General features: G+C 38.2%; 1 protein-coding gene across 1 annotated transcript in view; it reads left to right on the top strand.

Moving 5' to 3' along the window:
- Positions 1-1,839: 1,839 nt before the first annotated feature.
- The window catches only part of si:dkey-247m21.3 (5-hydroxytryptamine receptor 4), a 49,420-nt gene continuing 30,685 nt past the window's right edge, over positions 1,840-20,574 (top strand). The window contains exons 1-2 of the mRNA XM_062434048.1: positions 1,840-1,956; positions 20,026-20,107. Coding sequence (XP_062290032.1) covers positions 20,085-20,107 — 23 coding nt within the window. The 5' untranslated portion in view covers positions 1,840-1,956; positions 20,026-20,084. The remainder of the gene's footprint in view (positions 1,957-20,025; positions 20,108-20,574) is intronic.

The raw sequence follows: 20,574 nt of genomic DNA, 5'->3' as shown, positions 1-20,574 counted from the left end.
GTAATTGTGATTTTTAGTTTTACGTGACTTAAAAGCAAAACTGGCAAAATTTAAAACTTACAAATACTAACTCAAGTTTGATTTTCATCTTTCTTTTTTGGTATCATGGAATAATGCTTCTAAGGCTAAACTTTTTTTGCTTGTAATGGGCATTAATCTAATATAAACAATCAAATTATTAAATTATTGAGAAGGTACTCACTGCTTCTAAATGTATTCACACTTTATGCTGTAAATACGTGAAATACGCTTCCAGAGAATATAGTGTACGCTATTAGTAAGCTCTTTTATATAATTACAAAGTTGATTTGTAATTTTTTGTGGAATTATTATTTTAAATAGGTATATATTTGTTTTTGTTTTTTTAGTTGGTGTGGAGAATTTGTAAACTGTATCTGAAAATTGGCTAGATGTTCCAAGAGCACACAAAGCCAGAAAAGATACTGCCAGAGAAGGCAGCCGTGAGCAGAACTGACGTTGGTTGTTGTTTGGCGTCTCTAAGTCTCACCAACCAGGATGTGACACAAGAAGATATACAGTATATAGTGAGTTTAACAGATGAGGCAAATAATGATGGCAAAGTCTTGGCACTGGTCCAGGATCAGCACCCTGGACAGCAGTCATCACAGTTTTGAATTTGGACTACTATTGAAAGTTAACAATTAATATTTTGCCGCATTGTAAAGTGAAAACATTTTACATATTACTAAAAGGGATGAAGTTGATGATATGTGACCTCTGTTTCAAGTATATCTTAACACACATTTATAAATGTCTTATATGTTTTAAAAGGAACATATCTTGCTTTTTGTGACTTTCTGTCATTTTCACACATGGTCGAAGTTTCAAAACTTAAGATGAACATATGTAGGGTTACAGATATATGTGGGAACAGAACTTCCATAAAGAGGTGTCTGAACTCCCATGAAAGCAGTACAATCACACATCAGTATGGAGGGTCGCTAATACATTACTAACAACCATTATTTAATAATAAATATTATAAAATAATAAAAAATATACAATTATTTCCCAAAAATGTATGACTATCAATTTAATGTCAGTGTCAGTATTGTTTGATGTTGAAATTGACTTATTTACGTTTACTAGGCCCTTGCTTTGTATTATCAGCTCTATCTCATTATAAAAGGCCGCACGATGGCAGCATTGATTACCTCTCTCTCTGTCTCTCTCTCTCTGTATGTATGTCTGTCTGTCTCTCTCTCCCCCCCATCTCTCTCTCTCTCTCTCTAACTCAATCTGTCTCTCTCAGAGAAGTGTAAACACTCCAGTCTGTGATTTATTATAAGACCTGTATGTTTTATTATTGTTTGATTGAAACCAAAAAATCTGCAGCTGCTCCACTATGCATCGCTCTCTCTCTCTCTCTCTCTCTCTCTCTCTCTCTCTCTCTCTCTCTCTCTCTCTCTCTCTCTCTCTCTCTCTCTCTCTTAGATTTTATCCTTCTTTTAATGTTTGTGTTGTTGCTATAATTAGTTACACCGCTTTTTTCTAACCCATTTCTGACCTTACCTTCACCACCCCCGCCAATTTAGTTGAATTCAATTCAATTCAAATGCTTTATCGGCACGAAAGTTACAAGGACAATTTTACCAAAGCATCATAGTACGAACTGAGCAAATGTTTGATTATACACAACTGAATAACACAATATTAGATAAAATACAAATAATCAGATCAACAATGTGTAAATGTATGTGTAAATCTTCGTGTGTGTTAATAGAGTAGGTTATTTACCTCTCTCTCTCTCTCTCTCTCTCTCTCACTCCCCCCTCTGGATGGCACGAGGCAGACTGTCGCTCAGTGTCAGTCATCGGACTCTGGGCACGCTGTAGGTCTTTATCCCCCCCTCACCATTTAAACCGGAATATGAGAGCCTCTAGCCCTCACTGTAGCGTGTGGGTCGGAGCACCGGAGGCGAAGAGCCCGACGCAGGTGAGCGAGTTATGTTTTATAAAAGTTTGACAGAGGTGGAAGTAAGTAGAAACACGTTTGAATGAGGATTTCCGACTCGTGGGCTGTTACATTAGAGACTTTCTTCTTTTAAGATTCATGTTTAGTTGATTGAGTGAGTCTTAGAAAAACACTTCTGTCCAGGTGATAATAACGACAGTGCAGCCTTACTGTAATAAAATGTAATTAATCGAAAACGTATCAGAGTAGGCTATTTTACTCTTTGCATGCATAAGACTGCTCTACATTTTTCTAATCGCCAATAATTCATTGATTGACACTGACATCATCTCTCCATCAAGCTCCTTTCTTAATCAGGCTGCAGATGTAAAACGCTTAATTTTAGTTGTTCATAATCTTAATGTGACCCTTCACTATTTGACTCATTCATATGTCTTAACGGTTTAACTACATTTGGTGGTCACTTTAAGGTACTATGTAGGGTATATATGTTTTGTTTTACTGCACATCAGTTTGGTACTATTAGCCTACTCTATACACTGTGTTTTTTACTTTTTGTTTTTGATTTATGATATGATTTATTTATGAAGATTTATGATAACACATTATCTGCTGTCCCTTGTTTATGGTTCAACCAGCCATAGTGCTATTTGTTTTGTTTTGTTTTTTCAATCATAAAATATGTCAGTGTACAGCTACAGAGAATTTTTATGGTTAGGAATAAAGAGTGCAAGTATATTCTAGTTAGTACGTTTTATACCCATTCAGGTTAGCTTTTAGAGGGAAAAAGTCGGTTGACGTACTGGAGAATAACTTAATGGGCTTTTTTGTTCAGTACACATTCAGAGACACTTGGTCCCAGACTAAGCGCTCAAACTTTAGTTGAACCTCCTTTGGCTCAGCAAAGTCTTATCACTTGTTTTATGGCTTGACTTCTATCATTTGAGTCAGAGGTGTGTCCATCTGAGAGCATGGATGGGACGTGTGGGAAAAAGTGAGTTTGTGAGTTGGAATAGAGGATAAGAGCATCTTCTTGGTTAGTCCTGGGTTTTGGTCTGCTGAGAAATTCACAAAAAAGCATTCCTATGTCAATATTTGTTATAAGGCTGTCAAGAAATACGAAAAGGTTTGCTGTTGTTCAATTACCCTGAACACAGTTACCTGATCGCTGACATTTCATCGCAGATGTGCTGCAATTTCTCCTTCCTTGTTGCTTTATTGCAGTATAGTTTGCAAAACACACATACACACACACACACACACACACTTATTATTGTATGCAAACAGAAGCAAACACTATTTATTGATGTAGGCGATACACTTCAGCAGGGAAGGAAGCACCTGCTGCAGTATATTTGGCTGCTTTTCAGTTGATTAATCATTTAATTGATTGCAAACAATGGATAACTACGCAACAGTGAGATAACGGCTCTGATACACAGTAGATTGTACTGTTTACACCATGTGTGCATGTGTTTGTGCGAGTAAGAGAAAGAGAAAGAGAAAGATATGAAGAGAAAGATGAAAAGAAGAGAAGGACAGAGATTTTTTGTGGAAAAGTACATGTAATGAAAATAAATTCCTAATTTTGTGAAAGGTTCTGAAAAGATATGTTTAAGAAGGACTGGTTTTAAATAGAGACAGAGATCATAAGAAAAGGACTCCATGGAATCACAACCAGACACAGGAGGTTGACATTCAAATAGTTTTCTGGAAAGTAAGGAAATGATGTGTGTTTAAACTTTATTTGAAATGTCTAATCTAAACCTATGGTGACTTTCTCTAAGCCTGCCTGACACCAACTTGTGTGACAAAAGAGTGCAGCTGCTTAAAGTTATCCTAATCTTTCTAGATGACATTGGTTCCAATTCACACATACACATGTCACATGATCCTGCAGCAGTGAGCAGAGACATGCAGACGCAGGCTCTAATTAAATAACCAAATATGTGATTGCCTTCCAGAACATCATAAGTATCTTCTGATCTTACACTTGAATGTAAACGTTTCAGTTTTGGGCTTTTGCTGAAACAACTGCCATTTTTTGGGAGGACAGCATGACCTGTGCATTTTTACAAAACTGAAGCATAGATTAGATGTAATATTCCCACCTCTTAATCTGAAAACAATAGGTAACTGTTATGGTTAGATTTAGAGACACTTTTTACATTGATTTCCTCTGTTTTCTCTGTTTATTTTTTCCATTCTGCTTTGTAAAGTGCTATTGATAGAAAAATGTTGCTTATTTGCTGCGATAATTTAATGTCAAACTAGTCTTGCTAACATAAACTATTTTTATGTGCCTTTTCATAGCGGGAAATGTACTTCTGCTTGTCAATGGACCATATTAATTGCGTGTTAGTAGTAATATTGTGAGATTTCATGGGACCAGCATATTGTTTTCATGAAGCTTGGGGCAAGTTTGGATAACATAGGTATTTAGCTTGGGAATTTGCAGAAGTGGATGGTGGATTTTAGATCTTATTCACGGATCTCACTGGAAACGTTTTCCATTTCTGTGATGTAATAAAATATAATAAAAAAATGAAATGGCAGCTTAACAAGATAACCATGAAAGCCCACTCCTTCTGTTCTAATTGTTTGCCTGGAGTCTTTGCTAAAGTATTAAGTTAAAGAGATTACTTATATTTAGTTGGACTGGTGCATCTCTGAGCTATCACGTGAGATGCAGAATTTTAAAAGAAAGGATGCAGGGTGTCATTTAAAAGGCCATTGTTTAAATACCCTCTCTGGTAATGAATCACTTTGATTGCTTTCCCTTGACGTGGCTCCTATTCTCAGGAAATCTTGTTCAAACCAGCATTAGCCTGCCAACATCTTTTGGCACATCCACATACAAAACATATTACATGGAATCCACACTGTGTAATCCCTTAAACACACAAGGTTTGCCCCAATAGAACAACCAACAACTAGTCTCATCATTCATCTTCCCTTAAATTGTTTCCCAGGAATGAATAGTCCCAGTTGTGTAACCTTTGGCAGCATCTAGAAAGAAGACAAAAATAAATCAAAGGCAATTTATGAAAGCAAGCAGTCATGTTGAGTTACCATTATTAGACAGTTTACCGCAATAGAATTTGAATCAGAATCAAATGATTGAATTGATTCCTATAATTTTTGAAGAAATAACATAGACTGCAAAAAAATATGGACATAGTCACTGTGATGTCATCAAGTGTTTATGGACTGCCGTTTTGAAGCTTTGAGTTTACTGATTTGACCGTTGCCTTCTGAGATTTTTAGAGCCGGAAGTGATCATATTTGTGTGTTTACTAAGGGAAAAAAATCAAGTGAGAAGTAGTATAATTTTCTCATATACTTTCATACAATTGGACGTCTTTTTGCAACTGGTGGAGTTGCCCCCTGCTGGCCATTAAAAACAATGCAGGTTTAAAGTACTTCCGCATTGGCTTCACTTTTCAAACCAGGAGCTACCTGCTTGAGAAAGAAACACTCCTGCCTCATCTAAAAATTGAAACTCTGAGCAAAGTATAATTCCAGACTGATAGCCCTGGCCAGTTTCCCTGTACAGGGATCTGTAAATGAATCAGGCAGGTGACACAAACTGTTGTTTAGACACAGCGAGTGCATTAAAGTAACCTGGCCCTGGCAAATGAAGGTAAAACAGTATATTAGTTACAGAGAAAAGTGATTTTGTGGATCAGCCCTGCTCTCTGCCTTTTTCTAGAAACAGTTAAGTTCTTGTCCTTGTTATCCTACTGCGCTGTCCTTATTAGCCTCTCCCTGTAGACATATAGGAGAGAGACACCGTCTTGAGGCTAATTTTAGGCTGTCTGTACCAACATCAACTCATTAGCCTGATTCCCAGGGCTAACCAGGCTTTATTCATTATCAATGTCACCCTACCTCACCCATGGCACTACATTCGTCTATACTTTTTGACTCTTGGTTATCAACAAAGATAAATGATCAAATAGGCAATAGTGTAACTTCTAATCAGTGCCATCAACAAGGATATGAACACTTTTATTTGGTCCTTTCGCTCAGTGTACTTGTTGTTCCTCCTGATGATTTGTCTGCACACAGTGTGCCTAGTTGTCATTCATATTTCATATAAAAAGCCATTTAAAGCTGTTTTTATATACAGAGGGAGATCAGTGCCATATTAACCTAGCATGGGACTGGTTCTGATTCCACCCTCTGAGATACATGTAACAACGCCTACATCTGAACAAGCATCTCAGAGAACTCAGCAAACTTCCACAGGTCTAGGTGTAGAAAGGAGGACCCTGGGATTTCTTTTGGTATCAAAGGACAGTGATTGAAATACTTTTGCAATTTTATCAATTAATCATCTAAGTCATGTATAAAGCAGATATGCCAAACATTCACTTGTTCAAGCTTCATAAAGATTTGCCACTTTTTTTGTTTTATATTCTCAAAGGTATTTTCTTAAACAGTTGGTGGAACACAACAAGCTATTGCAAGACATCGCCTTATGGTCTAGGAAAATGTGATGCACATTTTTCCTGATTATTAATCTGTTATAGCAAATAAACAGTTAGATGAATATGAAAACTGCAGCAAGGATTAATCAATGCTGTGAATAACCATTAGTTTCAGCCCGAGAGCGAGGAAAACTTAGAGGCTTAATCAGCACAGGTTTCCAAGCAAACTGATAATAATCAGTGCACTTGCATCATTAAAGAGTAGACATTTTCATGAATTACTTTACAGACAGCCAATGAGGTTCGAGTATGCTCAAATTGCTGACCTTCTGAAGCTGAAACAGTGGTAGCATTTACTCAACCCATCTAGTCACTGAAATCACTGAGTTACTTCCTTGTCTGTGTGATGTTTAGCCATCATTTAAATAAAGAGACTGTTGAAAAGGTGGAAATTGTTTTTTTTAGCTAATTTTAAGCCCAGTTTCCCAGCAGACCATGTGGATAAGGAGATATTGATGTGGACAGTGGTGCTATGAGAAAGTGGAAAACTGATCAGTCCTAACTAAACCGATGGGGAGGCACACACTGGCTAATGGCTCGGTAGAGGCTTTATTTCCACAGTCTGCCTGCGCTTGTACATCTATGGCTTCGTGTGCGTGTGCTCATGTTTGTGTTATTCACTATATTCTACAGTCATTCTCCTTTTACCCCCCCTCCATCCAGTGAGCTGGCACCCTCATTGTGACGGGCCCAGCACGCTCAATTACCCACTCACAACCCATTACCCTCACCCCCACAGCTTTATTCAGAAGACACGCTCCATCCGCTGAGAGTTGCATCTTGCTCCAGTCACCCTAGCAGGCTAGTGTGTGATTTAGTGCGTCCCTGTGAGCGCATGGAAAAGTCAGCACCTCCACACTGAGGGACAAAATGAGAGGCTTTTGATAGTAATTGTCAGTGACAGGGTTGATTTGAAGATATGTTTAAGGTTTTGTCTAACCTTGTTGAGGAGCAGATTCATATTGCTACAGAGTGTGTATGCAGATTATTTTTAGATATAACATTTAAACTGACAGGAGACAATCATTGATACTTCTTTCTAAATGTCAAAATTCCTTCCAATGCTTAAAGCTATTAATGATTAATTATAGTAGGAATGAGTATTTTTATTACTGTGTCATGCATACATATGAGCTTACAAGACACCATTAAAATTCAAACAAGCCAGGACCAGAGTACAGCATGTACATGTCAAACAGTAGAGACAGAAAATAAAGGAACAACTAAAGCATCTTTCACATTCAGATCTTCAGACTATGATTGAATATATAGTATGTGCAATCATATCAGCGTTATCAGCCTTCAAAGTTCACTTATTTGATTAAGACAGTAATTAAGTAAGACAGTGACCTTATTCAAATTCAGTAATTTAAAACAAACAAGGGAGGAGGATATTATAACACTTTTCTGACAGTTATGATTTAGCTTGAAATATTTCTAAAACACATCACCATTGTGAAAACTCGAGGGAAATTGACTTTCAATACTGTAACTTGGGAAAACTGAATCTGGTCTTCAGCCACTCTGTGAGGTCCAAAATTTCATCAATCTCTTTCTTTATTTTACCTGCCAAATATGGTCTCTAAACTTGGCTAAAGTGTCTCCAGATGCTGCCTGGTTATTCAGCTGCTTATTACATAGGCTGGTAGTTTATAAAAAAAACCCCCACCAGATTAACTGTCCTGTTTGCACATCACATGCCATATCTACAGAGATTATGTGCAAACTCAGAAAGATACAATGCCAGCTAGTGGGTGTGTATTTGATTTTTAATCTATTTTCTACCTAACTTTAGACCCTGGTTTGAGATAATGACTTAATTCCCAGTAGACTTTGTCCAACAGGATCTCATATACCTATTCTAGGCTGATGGCCCAGTTGTCCGCAAAAGGTTGTGAATTTGAGGTTTTGTCACCACAGAACCAGGTATTCCATCTTTTTCTCATCTGATAAGTGTAACAGTAATTCATCAGTTTAGAAGAGTTTTTCCACCTGTGCCCTGGTTGCTCCTTTATGTGCTTTACACTGAAGATGATCTGGGCAGTAACGCATAATAACATATTATAGTAAACGTAATTCTTTTTCTGTGATGTGAAGTGAGAGGGATTACGATTTGAATTGCAGTAGTGCTCAGTTACTTACTGTAATAAAAGTACTGTATGTGTCGACTTGGTCACTGCTTTACTTGGAGTTTGATGAAGGATTGATATCAGTTTTGGTCTCTCTTTCCATTCAGACTAATGTGGAGGTGTGGGGAAGTAGTGAACCTCCACCAAAAGAGTGGTGTGTCTTTTTAGCTGGCTTGCTAACTTTGGCCACAGGTAAGCTCAGGAATCTCCTGAGTGTGTTTAAGGGTGTATAAACATTGCAGCAACACTGTGAAGATGGGACTAAACTAGCTGTTGATGTCCAATAAATACCTCCAGAACTTAGGTTGGCTACTTGTTAAACCACAGTCAGTGTCTTGTTTTATTTGTCACCTAGAGGCTTGGAGTTTGACACCTCTGACTGGCTGGATGTTACTTTTTTGTAACAAATGTAATGTAACATGGAGCCTGATGTACCTAACTACTTTTGCTGTAGAGCAATTGATAAAGTACTGTAAGTGATTTTCTAAGAGAACAAGTTGATCAATTGTACTACTTACATACCAAACACTGGACCAGGGTTGCTGACAGTGTTATAAGCTCAAACTTAATCAGAATAAAAAGGTAGACTACCATTATTTGATTAACAGGTGATCCCTGGGCATTACATTAAGGAAAACAAGTGTTGAGCAGCAAAGATGGAAACAAAACAAGAATCTGAGAGATCACCACTTGAATATGTTTTTCCAGAGGGGAATTGTGTGGCATACAGTACGCTCTTAATGTTCTCTCCACCACAGATTTAAGAATTGAATGTGTGCTGGTTGCAGTCGAGAGTTTAGTGTTACATCCATCTACTGTGGAGGCCTTTCCAACCCATAGAAAGTATGTGCGTTTGTTGTGTGTTGGTGTGACGCTTACTGCTGCTGCTGTTGGTGATATATTTCATGGTTTTGATTGGCATCCCAAACCAATTTGTTCTTGACAAAAACAAGAATAGTCATTTCTTCAATTCCTCTGTTTCCTGCTGCTGCTGTCAGTTGTGTGTGTTTGTGTATATGTATGTGTCCAAAACTCAATGGTGTTTCTTTTTCTGTTGGCAGATTATTGCTGAGTTAAACTAACAGAGGTTCTGCTTTCTGTTTTGTACTCTTTGAGTTCTGCAGCATTTGTCCCAGTGGCTCCATGTTAATTGAGCAAGAAGAGGCTCTGAACTGGTGACACTGTGTGTGATGTTATGGTCTTCATTTGTAAAAGCATGTGACTTAACTACAAAGTGATGGTTTAGATGTGAGGAAGTGAGAAAAATGAGCCGGGTTTGAAGTAGGGATGTCCCGATCCGATATTTGGATCGGATCGGCCGCCGATATTAGCAAAAAATGCATATCAATATCGGATCGGCCTGCACGGGAAAATACCGATCCGGACTCCCGATCCAGTTTGTTTTCAAAACTCCGGTCCGTGTTTTCCAGCGCACCGCTGTAGGTAATCCATTCCAGTTTTTTCAGCTTTCCCCCCCAAATCCGGTCCGCGTTTTTCAGCACACCTAGCGACCAGTCCAGCATCCCACTATTTATTTTCTACTCAGCTTTTTTGTGTGTTTTGCTTTTTTTAATACAGTTTACAATATTGTTTGCACTGATTACTACAGTGCAGCCTGCTGGATATAAAAGCATGCATTAATATCTCTGTATCACCCAGAGAGAGAGAAATGGTTGCACTCTGGTGATATTTTTGAGAAGATAAAAAGCATTTTATTAGTGACATTCCCCCACATGAGTACAGAACCCAATTTATTAATGGTATGCAACTTCATTGGTAATTTGTCACCTTTCTTGTTACACTTTTTATTTTTTTGTTTAGCTTTTGTGTGTATATGTCTGTATTTCTTTACTCTAAAGTTTTTATGTTGTATGTCTCACCATAGGAGGGCCACCTGACTAGGCCTTATGGGATTTATTGCCTCCTTCTGCACATTTCTCTTTTGTTAGTTATTGCAGTTTACACTCTTGTTGTTCAAGAGCAGAGCACTGATGCCAATTCAGTTTATGTGGTTAATTGACTATTTATTATTTTGTGTTTATTTAACCCTGTTAAGAATAAACAGGTCAGCTTCTCATTACCAACCATTGTGGATTATTCAAACTAACCTAATTAAGTTGGCTAGTTGTTCTTAAGAGTAAAACCCTTTTCAGCATGAGTATAACAACAAAATAAGTAAATATCTTTAATCTTTAATACATGCTTGGATCGGCCGGTATCGGTATCGGCCGATGCTAAAAGCTACAATATCGGTATCGGATCGGAAGTGCAAAAAGCTGGATCGGGACATCCCTAGTTTGAAGTACAAGCTCTCTTTTTTCATTCTTAGAAGAACTATTGCTGTCACTTTTCGTGTGTTGAATTTCTTGATAGAGAGAAAGATGCCCATCGTTGTCCCCATCATTAAACAATTATCACAGCTTTAGCTTCTCAGTGATGGCTAGATTTTCACCCTGCCTTTTAGTGCTATAGCTATAAACACTTTTTTTTATCTTTCCATGTAAGCAAAGCATAACCCTGCCCCACTGTAGTGCCCATAAACACATTTGGGCTTCTGTATGAGCCTCAAAGAGCACTCATTTCAAAAAAAGAAATTAAGCAAATGTTGATTGCAGGTGTTAACATATCAGTAAATAACACCTCCACAACCAGTGAGTCCTCATCATCAACATACACCCATTAACATTTGTCAACTGTTTAAAGATACTCTTCAAAAATGTCACAGGCACAGTCACAGGTTTTAACTTTCTATGATGGGAAAGGTTTAAAAGAAAAAGACTTAGTGCCACCATTTGCACTGATGCTTAACAATCGTACAGCAAAAGAATCATTGCAGAGGAGGCAGAGAGACAAGTTTGTATGCACAAAATAGCAGAAAAATAGATATGCAAAGTGGCTACTCAGAGCTGTTTGAGGAGTGCTTATTTTCTTGACTGGAGAAGTCTCCCTCTTCCTGTGCTGTTGCTATCACTTTCTAAACATGGTGGAGCAGCATTTAGCTGTTATGCTGCACACAACTGGAACAAGCTACCAACAGAACTGAAATCAGGCCCAACTGTGAATATTTTTAAATCCAGGGTAAACACATTTCTCTTTTCATGTGCTTATGATTGAGCTCTTTTAAAGCACTTTACATTTTAATATTTCATTTGTACTGTATGTTCTTTTAATAATTTTGATGCAAATCATCATTTTATGCTGCACTCTCATATTTTATGCTATATTTTAGTCTAGCTTTTTGTTTTCTTTCTCTCTTTCTATTTGTCTGTACTTTCTTTTATTTTTTTATTATACTTGTGTTCTTTTTTAAAATTTTATGTGTATTAATGTTTCCAATTCTTACTGTTAAATGTTTGTTTTTATGTTAAGCACATTAAGTTACCCATGTGTATGAAATGCCCTGTATAGATAAAGCTGCCTTGCCTTGCCTTTACCTACATCAGGATCATAAAATGTTGGAGAAGGGTACAGGTTCAGGAAAGTGAAGTTGGACAGTTAAATGATCATTTATATTGTCTCCTCAAGGATAAGACTGATGATATTCTGTATTATCCTTATGGTTAACAAATTACATGAAAAGACCCAAATCAATACTTACTATCTACCTTGTCTTCAGTTCTCATCCCACAGACCATTGTTTCCTAGTTAAGACAAAATATTAAAGATAAGTCACAACTGTAGTTCCTCTGAAAGCGAAATCATCTCCTATAACAGGTTGAGACTGGTTTTTAGCCAACATTACACAAACGTGAGTAAACAGTGGATTTGTTAGGGATTATATTCAGCTGCAGATTTGGTGAGCTAGTGAGTGTTTCAGTATGGCTTATGTGGATTTGACTACTTTGCTTGTGTCAACCAGTATACAACAGTGTAGCTCATTGATGTGTTTTAATAGTTTTTGGACAACAGCAGAAGCACAGTGGAATATATCAGGCTTTAACTAGAGAGCCAATACTTGTCAGTACTAGGCTTGAATAATTGTTTTCTTTTGGTCTTTTATGGCATTTGTTGGTAATGAAAAGAATATAGAAAATCACCTGTCTTATCCTATGATCCTGCTTTCTTTGACTGAATGAATAATTAGCAATATTGAAGATTGAGAATTGAAAGAGTCCAATTTTCCCAACAGTATCGATTTTAATTCATTAACAGTGTCTTGTTGTAGCAAGTTACATTTTAGGCTTCCAATTGTTCACCTGCTATGACAACTGTCTCTGGTCATTTTATTCAGCTGTAGCTAAATAATGCTAACTCTGAGTTGCAAAACAACAAAAAAGAAAATATTAGATCTTGTCTGGTTAATGCACTTGCTATTTACGCTCAGCCAAAGATGTTTTTTACTGAGGAACATGACTCTGTATAAGTTTGATGTTTGAAGAAATAAGGGGTTTCTGTGTTTTTTGCATTTCAAAAATGACCAAAAAAAGAAGTAGAAGAAGTCTTATTCTACACAGATGATCTAGATGTCTGTTTCAGACAGGTAGCTAGAACGTATGTCAGCTTCTTCGACTCGAACTTTTAAACACATCGGGCCTGATTTACTAAAGGTTTGTGTGTGTAAAAACGTGTGCAAACTTGACAAACTTGACATCACCCACAAAAAATGTGCAAGCTGATCTACTAACGCAGCGCACTGAGGTTTCCGCTTTCAACTGTGCAAGATAGTACGCGCTGTCCATTTGGGAAGTTTGCCATAATGTATATGTAATATGGGGCGTTTCAACCCAAGTGCGCAAAATACAGGGAGGAGCAAATGCAAATATGTTATTTAGCAAGTGCATTTTGATTTACCAAACTGAAGGTATTATTTCTAACGCTAACTGCGTCTATAAATAATACCTTTGAAGGGCAGGTATTAACCGGCTGCTCACTGCGCACAGATGACTTGTCACTGTGGAGAGGAGGAGACAGAGGCACAATGACAGGATACGCACAGGACGGAGTTTTTCCACCTGTGTTAATAATTTCGGAGTGGAATATTTTTGGTTTTACTAACAGCATTGACTTCGTCACAAATAATCTCCCATATGTCGGTTTCTCTGGTAATATTTGCTTTTGTTATAACTCAATATATTTGTTAACCTCTTCCACTAGAACCTGATCACATTTCATTTTGCGCTTGCAGCTTTCTGCTCGTCCAAACTCTCCATAAAGACATGCAAAACCCTCATTTAAATTCTGCTGTCTCCACCCCGTTGCACCTGTTTTCATTTTTGCAATTATTCTTCGTAGATCACCCGCAAAAAGCATGCAAACGGCACGCGCAATCTATTGCACCGTGCACGCAATTTAGTACCCACTATTTGGGATCTTAGTAAATCAGGCCCATCATCATTGAACAAACCTGCCTGAATTGAGACTTACAGAATTCAGAGCTGTGAGTCGGTCTGTCCTGTCTGTGAACAGCTAAAGTGGACAGCTAACCACATTAGTATTCGGCATCGTCAGTCAGATGTCAGTAATACCAACAGTTTTTTACCATCATTGGCCAACTACTGTGGCTGTTATTAATTCATGTAGCAGCATTTGTGATGTCAAACCTAAACTTGAATATTATGTAGTAATGGAAAGTACATGCAAAATACAAAAAGCAACTGCATTAGGATATTTTTGTGATAATGTATTGGAAAATCATATCTTTAAAACTTTGTAGACCACAATGCAATAACAGTCAAAAATGGCAAATTTCTTCAAAAATGTTCAGCCCTACGGCCTTTTAACGCGTATCAACACTGATCAGCAGCTACTTCACAGCTTCAGGTGAGAGCATCTGTCCTGGCAGTAGTTTGTTTAGGAGTCAACCTTCCTTATTCAAACATTTAGAATTACAGGAGGATAGTCTGGAGAGGATGATACCTCTTAGTCTCCTGGCAACGGGACCAGAGTCTCCCCCTCAACATACAAATCAACAAATATGTGCAAGTACACGCACACACCAACACACACACACACACGGTTTAGCCCTCTCACAATCTGAGGTGTTAGATTATGTGAGAAGTATTTACTTCCCACCTGACAACAAAACAAGTGAGCGGAGATTTAAAGAGCATTTTGTTTGCTGCATTTGTTGTGTTCACAGCAATACTTTCATTACAACACACTACTGTTTAATCAAGTTAATATGATTGTCAACTTTTAGACCTTTGTTTCAGTCCAAATGATCTCAGCATCACTCCTGAGCACACTGTGAAGAAGAGTCAGCACATTGCAAATTGCACATGTTTGGATTTCAGTACAACACATGGTGTAAAATCTTTGTTTATATAGCGTGGAATATCTGTATGCGTGTAAGTCTGTGTTTGTGTGGAGACATGATCAAGGAAAAAAACAAGATATTGAACAGATCTGTAATTTTTCAAGAATTTGACATTTTGCTTGGGAGTGTGCAGGTTAGTGTGTGTGTGGCTTAAAGTGTAACAGCCATTTTTTTGGTAAAGCTTCACATTGAGTGCTGAAGGCAGTTCAAGACAGTTATTTACACACGTTATTACAGAAAATTACCCCACTTTACACCTTTTAACAACACCTATTGTCAATGACTATCAACAGAGAGTGAGTGACATTATTGCTCTTGAAAGGAAGGCAAATCTGATCTCAACAGCTGCATCTTCCACTGTCAGATTGGATGGGACAGCATCAAGAGAAAACTAAATCTCTCCAAGGATGTCTTGAATCAGTCAGTTTTTCAGGCGTCTGTCAGGTACGCAGGTTGTGCAGCCCAGTAAATCAGGAACTTTCCCAGATGGTGAGTGAGCATCTTCTAATTACAGCTCACATCAGATGAGTCAGTCCTCCTACATCTGTCTGTGTTTTAGCTGTTATCAGTCAGTCCATATCTATTTATCTATCTATGAAATATAATATATATTCCGTTTAGGTTTATTCTACAAGAAGTTGTCAACATTGTATGTGACTTGAACTGATCTCTTCTGTTAGCGTTTGCATGACTTACAGCATGCTTACAGTGAAATTGCTAGTAGGTAGTGGACATAACGGTTAGCATGTTTAACACAGTTTACTGCTTTAGCATGCTTTACCATTTAGCACCAAATACAAACTACAAGTAGTCTGATGGGATCCGTCATTAGCTACTATTGGGAAAATTTGAGTTATGGCCTGATGATAGCACAAGATGAAATAGTAAGGGATCTCCAAAGTGATAACAACTCATCCTGAAAGTGGCATCAATATTTGCAAAACATTTTACAGCAATCCACCGAACAGTGGTTGAGACACCTCACTTAAAACCACAAATGTCAGCCTCATGATATAAGAGGAAAAGTCACCAGGATATTTCCTCATGACACCATGGATATGTGTACCAAATATCAACCCATCCAATAGCTGATGAGACATGTCACTAAAAAATGAAAACGTCAACCTTCTGGAAGGACTAGAAAAGTTAGGAGATTTACCAATCTCAGTAGGATTCACCCTCTGAAGGCCATGAATGTCTCTACAAAATCCATTCGATAGTTGTTGAGATGTTTCTGGACCAAAGTGGTTGACCAACTAACAGATGACTTTGGTATCTCTAGAGCTATGGTGCTATAATGTGGCAAACAATTAAGACAGCTATGAAAAACTTAATATAATGTTTATAATGACATGGTCAGCAAGTTGACTGCAGCATAGTTTTTGCACTTCCATGTGCCACAAAGGCAGCATGAAACGAAAGTGGTTTTTGGTTTACAAAACCAGTGAGATTATATCTTCTTTCAGAGCAGCATGAGAAAAAAACTTAACCTGTGTGTTTGATTCTCTCTTTGACTTTTTTCATTTAGGGTAATGCTATTCAATTAAGGGCATTAAACATAATCAATAACAATGACTATGGGTTATGATAAAAACTAAATAAAATCACAAGACACAGTTTGATCAGTATTAACAATTACTAATAACAAATGTACTTTAGGCTATGCAGGAAATATAAATAACTGCCAAAAAAGCAGCCTATTCTCTCCTTTCCCCTGCTGTCCAGAGTTCTCTCAGTTCAGTTCAGCTCCGTGTCAGTCTCATGTGAAATAGACACAGTGAGCTGTGAAAACACGCCTCCCTGTACGCACATCACACAGGAGATCCCGCAGTAACTTGTCAGAAATATGGCTCCTCTCCGTTCTCACCCCTTCTTTCTTTCCCTTTTCTTTTTTTCTGATCGTTCAAATTCAGATTGAGCAAATATTTTCTCATTCCTCATTCCTTTCTCAGTCCGATGTGTGAGTAACCGAGTGAGTGGCGAGTAGGGGGAGTGGGTAGTGTTAGTTTTGTTGTCCAATGATGATTTCTGTGTGCTTTTGTGTGTGTGTGTGTGTGTGTGTGTGTGTGTGTGTGTGTGTGTGTGTGTGTGTGTGTGTGTGTGTGTGTGTGTGTGTGTGTGTGTGTGTGTGTGTGTGTGTGTGTGTGTGTGCGCAAGAGGATCATGCTGATTACAGTTTCCTCTGCGGACCATTTAAGATGCAAACAGTAATCAGTAATTTTTTGGTGTGTTATTGAAAATTGGATGTTGTAATGAGAATGGAAATATGAAAACCATCCAATCTGTGCACCATTGTTGAGCTGAATTATTGTGTCAGCAACTCGACATTTGATTTTATTTACTATGTGTGCATAATTAGTGTCCTTGTGTCATGAATGGATTACAGAGCAGGCCTGGCAGGGACAGGTCCAGGGGTGCAAGGGGTCAGGGCACCCTCTTGTTGGATTGTCTTAATAGCATCTGAAACTGACGATCATGGCCACAGTACACATTTTATTAGAAAGTAGAGTTTGACAAAAATTGATTCTGTCACTTTTCATGTGCACAATTGTGTGTGTGACACCATGAATGCCCTCAAAATTGTGCACCATTATTCCCATGTGTACCTTACATTGTGTATCATGTGGCCATTTAGCCCAAGTATAAACTCTTGTCCTCTGTCTTTAGACTAGGTTGGATAATACTTAGTATAGACCAAATTTGTTTAAAGCAGACTGAACCCCTAAGTCAGATTACGATGGTGTTTCCAAACCCTTTTTTGTCTGGCAAACTTCCGAGTGCTGTCTGAAGTTTGCATTTGCACCTCTTGGTGTGACCGAAGCAGATATCTGAAGCAGGTTTGAATAACTATTTATCATTAGCTCATGTTTCACAACCCAAAGTGTTTGTTTTAGTTTTGAAGTCTATTTTAACAACAGTAACTACAGTGACTGTGTATTGGGTTCTGAACGCTGCCGAAACATTGTTGACCTACACTTAACACTGTTCATGAAGGCATTCCGGGGTAGGCAAACGTTGACTGAGGACTTAAGCTGCTGCTCTAAAACATGAAGATGTTTAATGTGGATTTTTTTTTGTTTTACAAAATTACCTCCTGGAGTACACGTTTAGGAATCATTGGATTAAAAAACCATAAAAGAACTTTAGGGATACTTGACCACCAGAGACCGTGGTGGCAAGGGAGCTTTAATGCATCTATGCCCAGGGGCCACATCATTTTGTAATTTGCCCGTGGTCTTCATGTGTTCGGAAAAAGAACATAGTGTCTTACAGGCCCTTGTAAGTACAGATGGCATGTAAGTATTTCAACAGTGAGGCTTTGGTGTAATCTCTCTGGGTTGTGTTATCTCCCTTCTATTCTCCCTTCAAGGAAGCGGAGCCGTTTATAGAAAAGCAAACACACTCTGTCACATTCTTGTCACTTCTGTTTTGATTTCAGTTTGATTTTTCAGTATTTTTGGTGCAGACTCAAGGGGGGGGGGGGCAAAGTAAGGTCAAATGTAAAAGAATGTATATTTTCACAACCCCATGAATGTTATTATGTATGTGTCTAAAACACAAACTGCACAAGTCAGAGCTGGAAAAGCTGCTGGTCCCTTTTGGCTCCTGGGGGCCAGCAAACCCATCAAGGCCAGTTTTACGGACCAATGCATTATATGTCTTTATTCTGAATAGAGTTAGTCTGAAGTTCACTGTTTTCATGACAAGATTCAGTCTATTAACTATGCTTACATAGGAAACATGGACAGAATAAAAAAGCGTCAGGCTGCACTGATGGCACCAGATCATAGAATTGAGAAATATCGGATTACATACTGTAAATGATGTTCTGTCTACAGGAAGTAAGTGTTGTTAACAGCATCGCCGGCTGTCACAGTTTGCCAGAGATGATATTGACCTTCCAGTGCGATAAGACAAGACAGCGGTCATAAAAAAAGCAGAGACGCAATAGATGTTATAATAGGTGCTTAAAGCTGATAAGGCATCTCCAACTGTACCGATAAAAGGCCCTCTCATGTACCTCAAGAACAGATACTAACTGTAAAATGACTCTGACCTCAAACCTTTTTTGTCATTTCCTTTAAAACCGATCGATTTTGACCTGTCAACCACACAATGTTACCGACACCAGATAGAGTGGTAACAGGATAACAAAGGAAATTCATTTAAAAAAACACATCAATGTAACACTAGACATTCAAAATATTGACATTTTGAAGACTGGAATTAACTTCTTGTTATTCAGACCTATAATGACAGAAGTGATGGGGTCAAGTAAAGAAGAGGAGGGACGAGGTTGAACCATTGAAAAATTACACCCCTTAGCAGTAACATCTTCTTAATAGAATAAAAAATGTCAAACCTGCTACTGTACCAAGACATGCAATGGAAGATGTTGATAATATAAATTCTTGTGGACACAATGTGTTTGTTTTCTCTATTTTGTCATTTCCATGGAATTCTTTAACAAGACATAAGAGGCTCTATAGTGATCAGAATCACCATTTTTTGATTTGATAGATAAAAGAAGGTAACATATAGTCCATGTGGACAGTGAGATAGTGCTTTAACCCCCCTCATCTGTTGGTAAACTAATTGTTTTCTTTTTACCTCAGGCTGCTGTTGGCAAAATCTATATGCTACCCTTATTTACAAGGTTAAATAAGGGCTGCGGGGGTCAGACAGACTGCCCTTTCACAGGGAAAACCAGGATATGCTGAATCTCTACTAGCCCCAGACATGCTGTTCAGGCGGTGATATTTGACCTTTGACCTCCCTGGACAAGGGAATAAGAAAGGAGAATTTCCCTTGTGGTATTCACTAAAGCATGGTATTAGTATTGCATTACAAAGACAAACTAACATCCTGATGGAATTTGGCAGAGACAGCTGCTGCCTGTTGCAGCCTATTTGCCTTATAAATATAAAACTTTCAAGCTGTGATCCAGTAACTTATCTTAGGAGCAAATATCACGTTTTTGGTGCCTTAATGCGGTTGTGAGATGGACAAACAAGTAGAAATCCAGCTGTTTGCTCACATAAGCTGGCTACTATTTTCAGAAAAACTTACTGCAAGAAACATGGCAATTACATAGTGAGTGTGTGTGTGTCTGTGTGTGTGTGTGTGTGTGTGTGTGTGTGTGTGCGTGTGTGCGTGCGTGCGTGCGTGCGTGCGTGCGTGCGTGCGTGCGTGCGTGCGTGTGTCTCAACAGGGCAAGAACATGGGGTGATGAGGGCTCTCCTCTGCTGACCTCAATGCAGATGACCAGTGATGGCCACAGCATCACCACGACTGTAAGTCATAAATACGAACTCTGTTTCAATGAAGCTCATCCTAAATCAACTGATCAACTAAGCATGTTTTGTCCAATCCCTGCTCTTTAAAACTTGCTTCATTTCAGCATTATTGCTCTTTAAAAAGTAAATAGGTATTCACTGTAATCCCGACCTTAAATTAACAATGAACTTTGTAACTGGTTTTATTTCACTTGAATTAATATTTACTAATAATTGCCTATTAAGGTTTGAGGGTAGTTTTGCAAACAAATTCAAACCTACAATCAGATTAAGTAGAAAAGTCTTAAGCCAACCACATGTGACAAGCGGCCTTGGCTAAGATCACCACACAGCATTGTGCAGACTCTGTGCCAACAGCTTAGCTCAACACTGATATGTCTTTGTATGATTTATGAGAAAGTACAATTAAATTCTTGCTGAAGTAAAGCACACCTAATTTTAAGTCTGTGATCAAATCTTCGGAA

This window comes from Scomber scombrus, chromosome 15 (assembly GCF_963691925.1).
Source record: "Scomber scombrus chromosome 15, fScoSco1.1, whole genome shotgun sequence".
Taxonomy (NCBI): Eukaryota; Metazoa; Chordata; class Actinopteri; order Scombriformes; family Scombridae; genus Scomber; species Scomber scombrus.
Note: the sequence above shows the minus strand (reverse complement) of the source record. Positions and strands in the feature narration are given on the sequence as shown.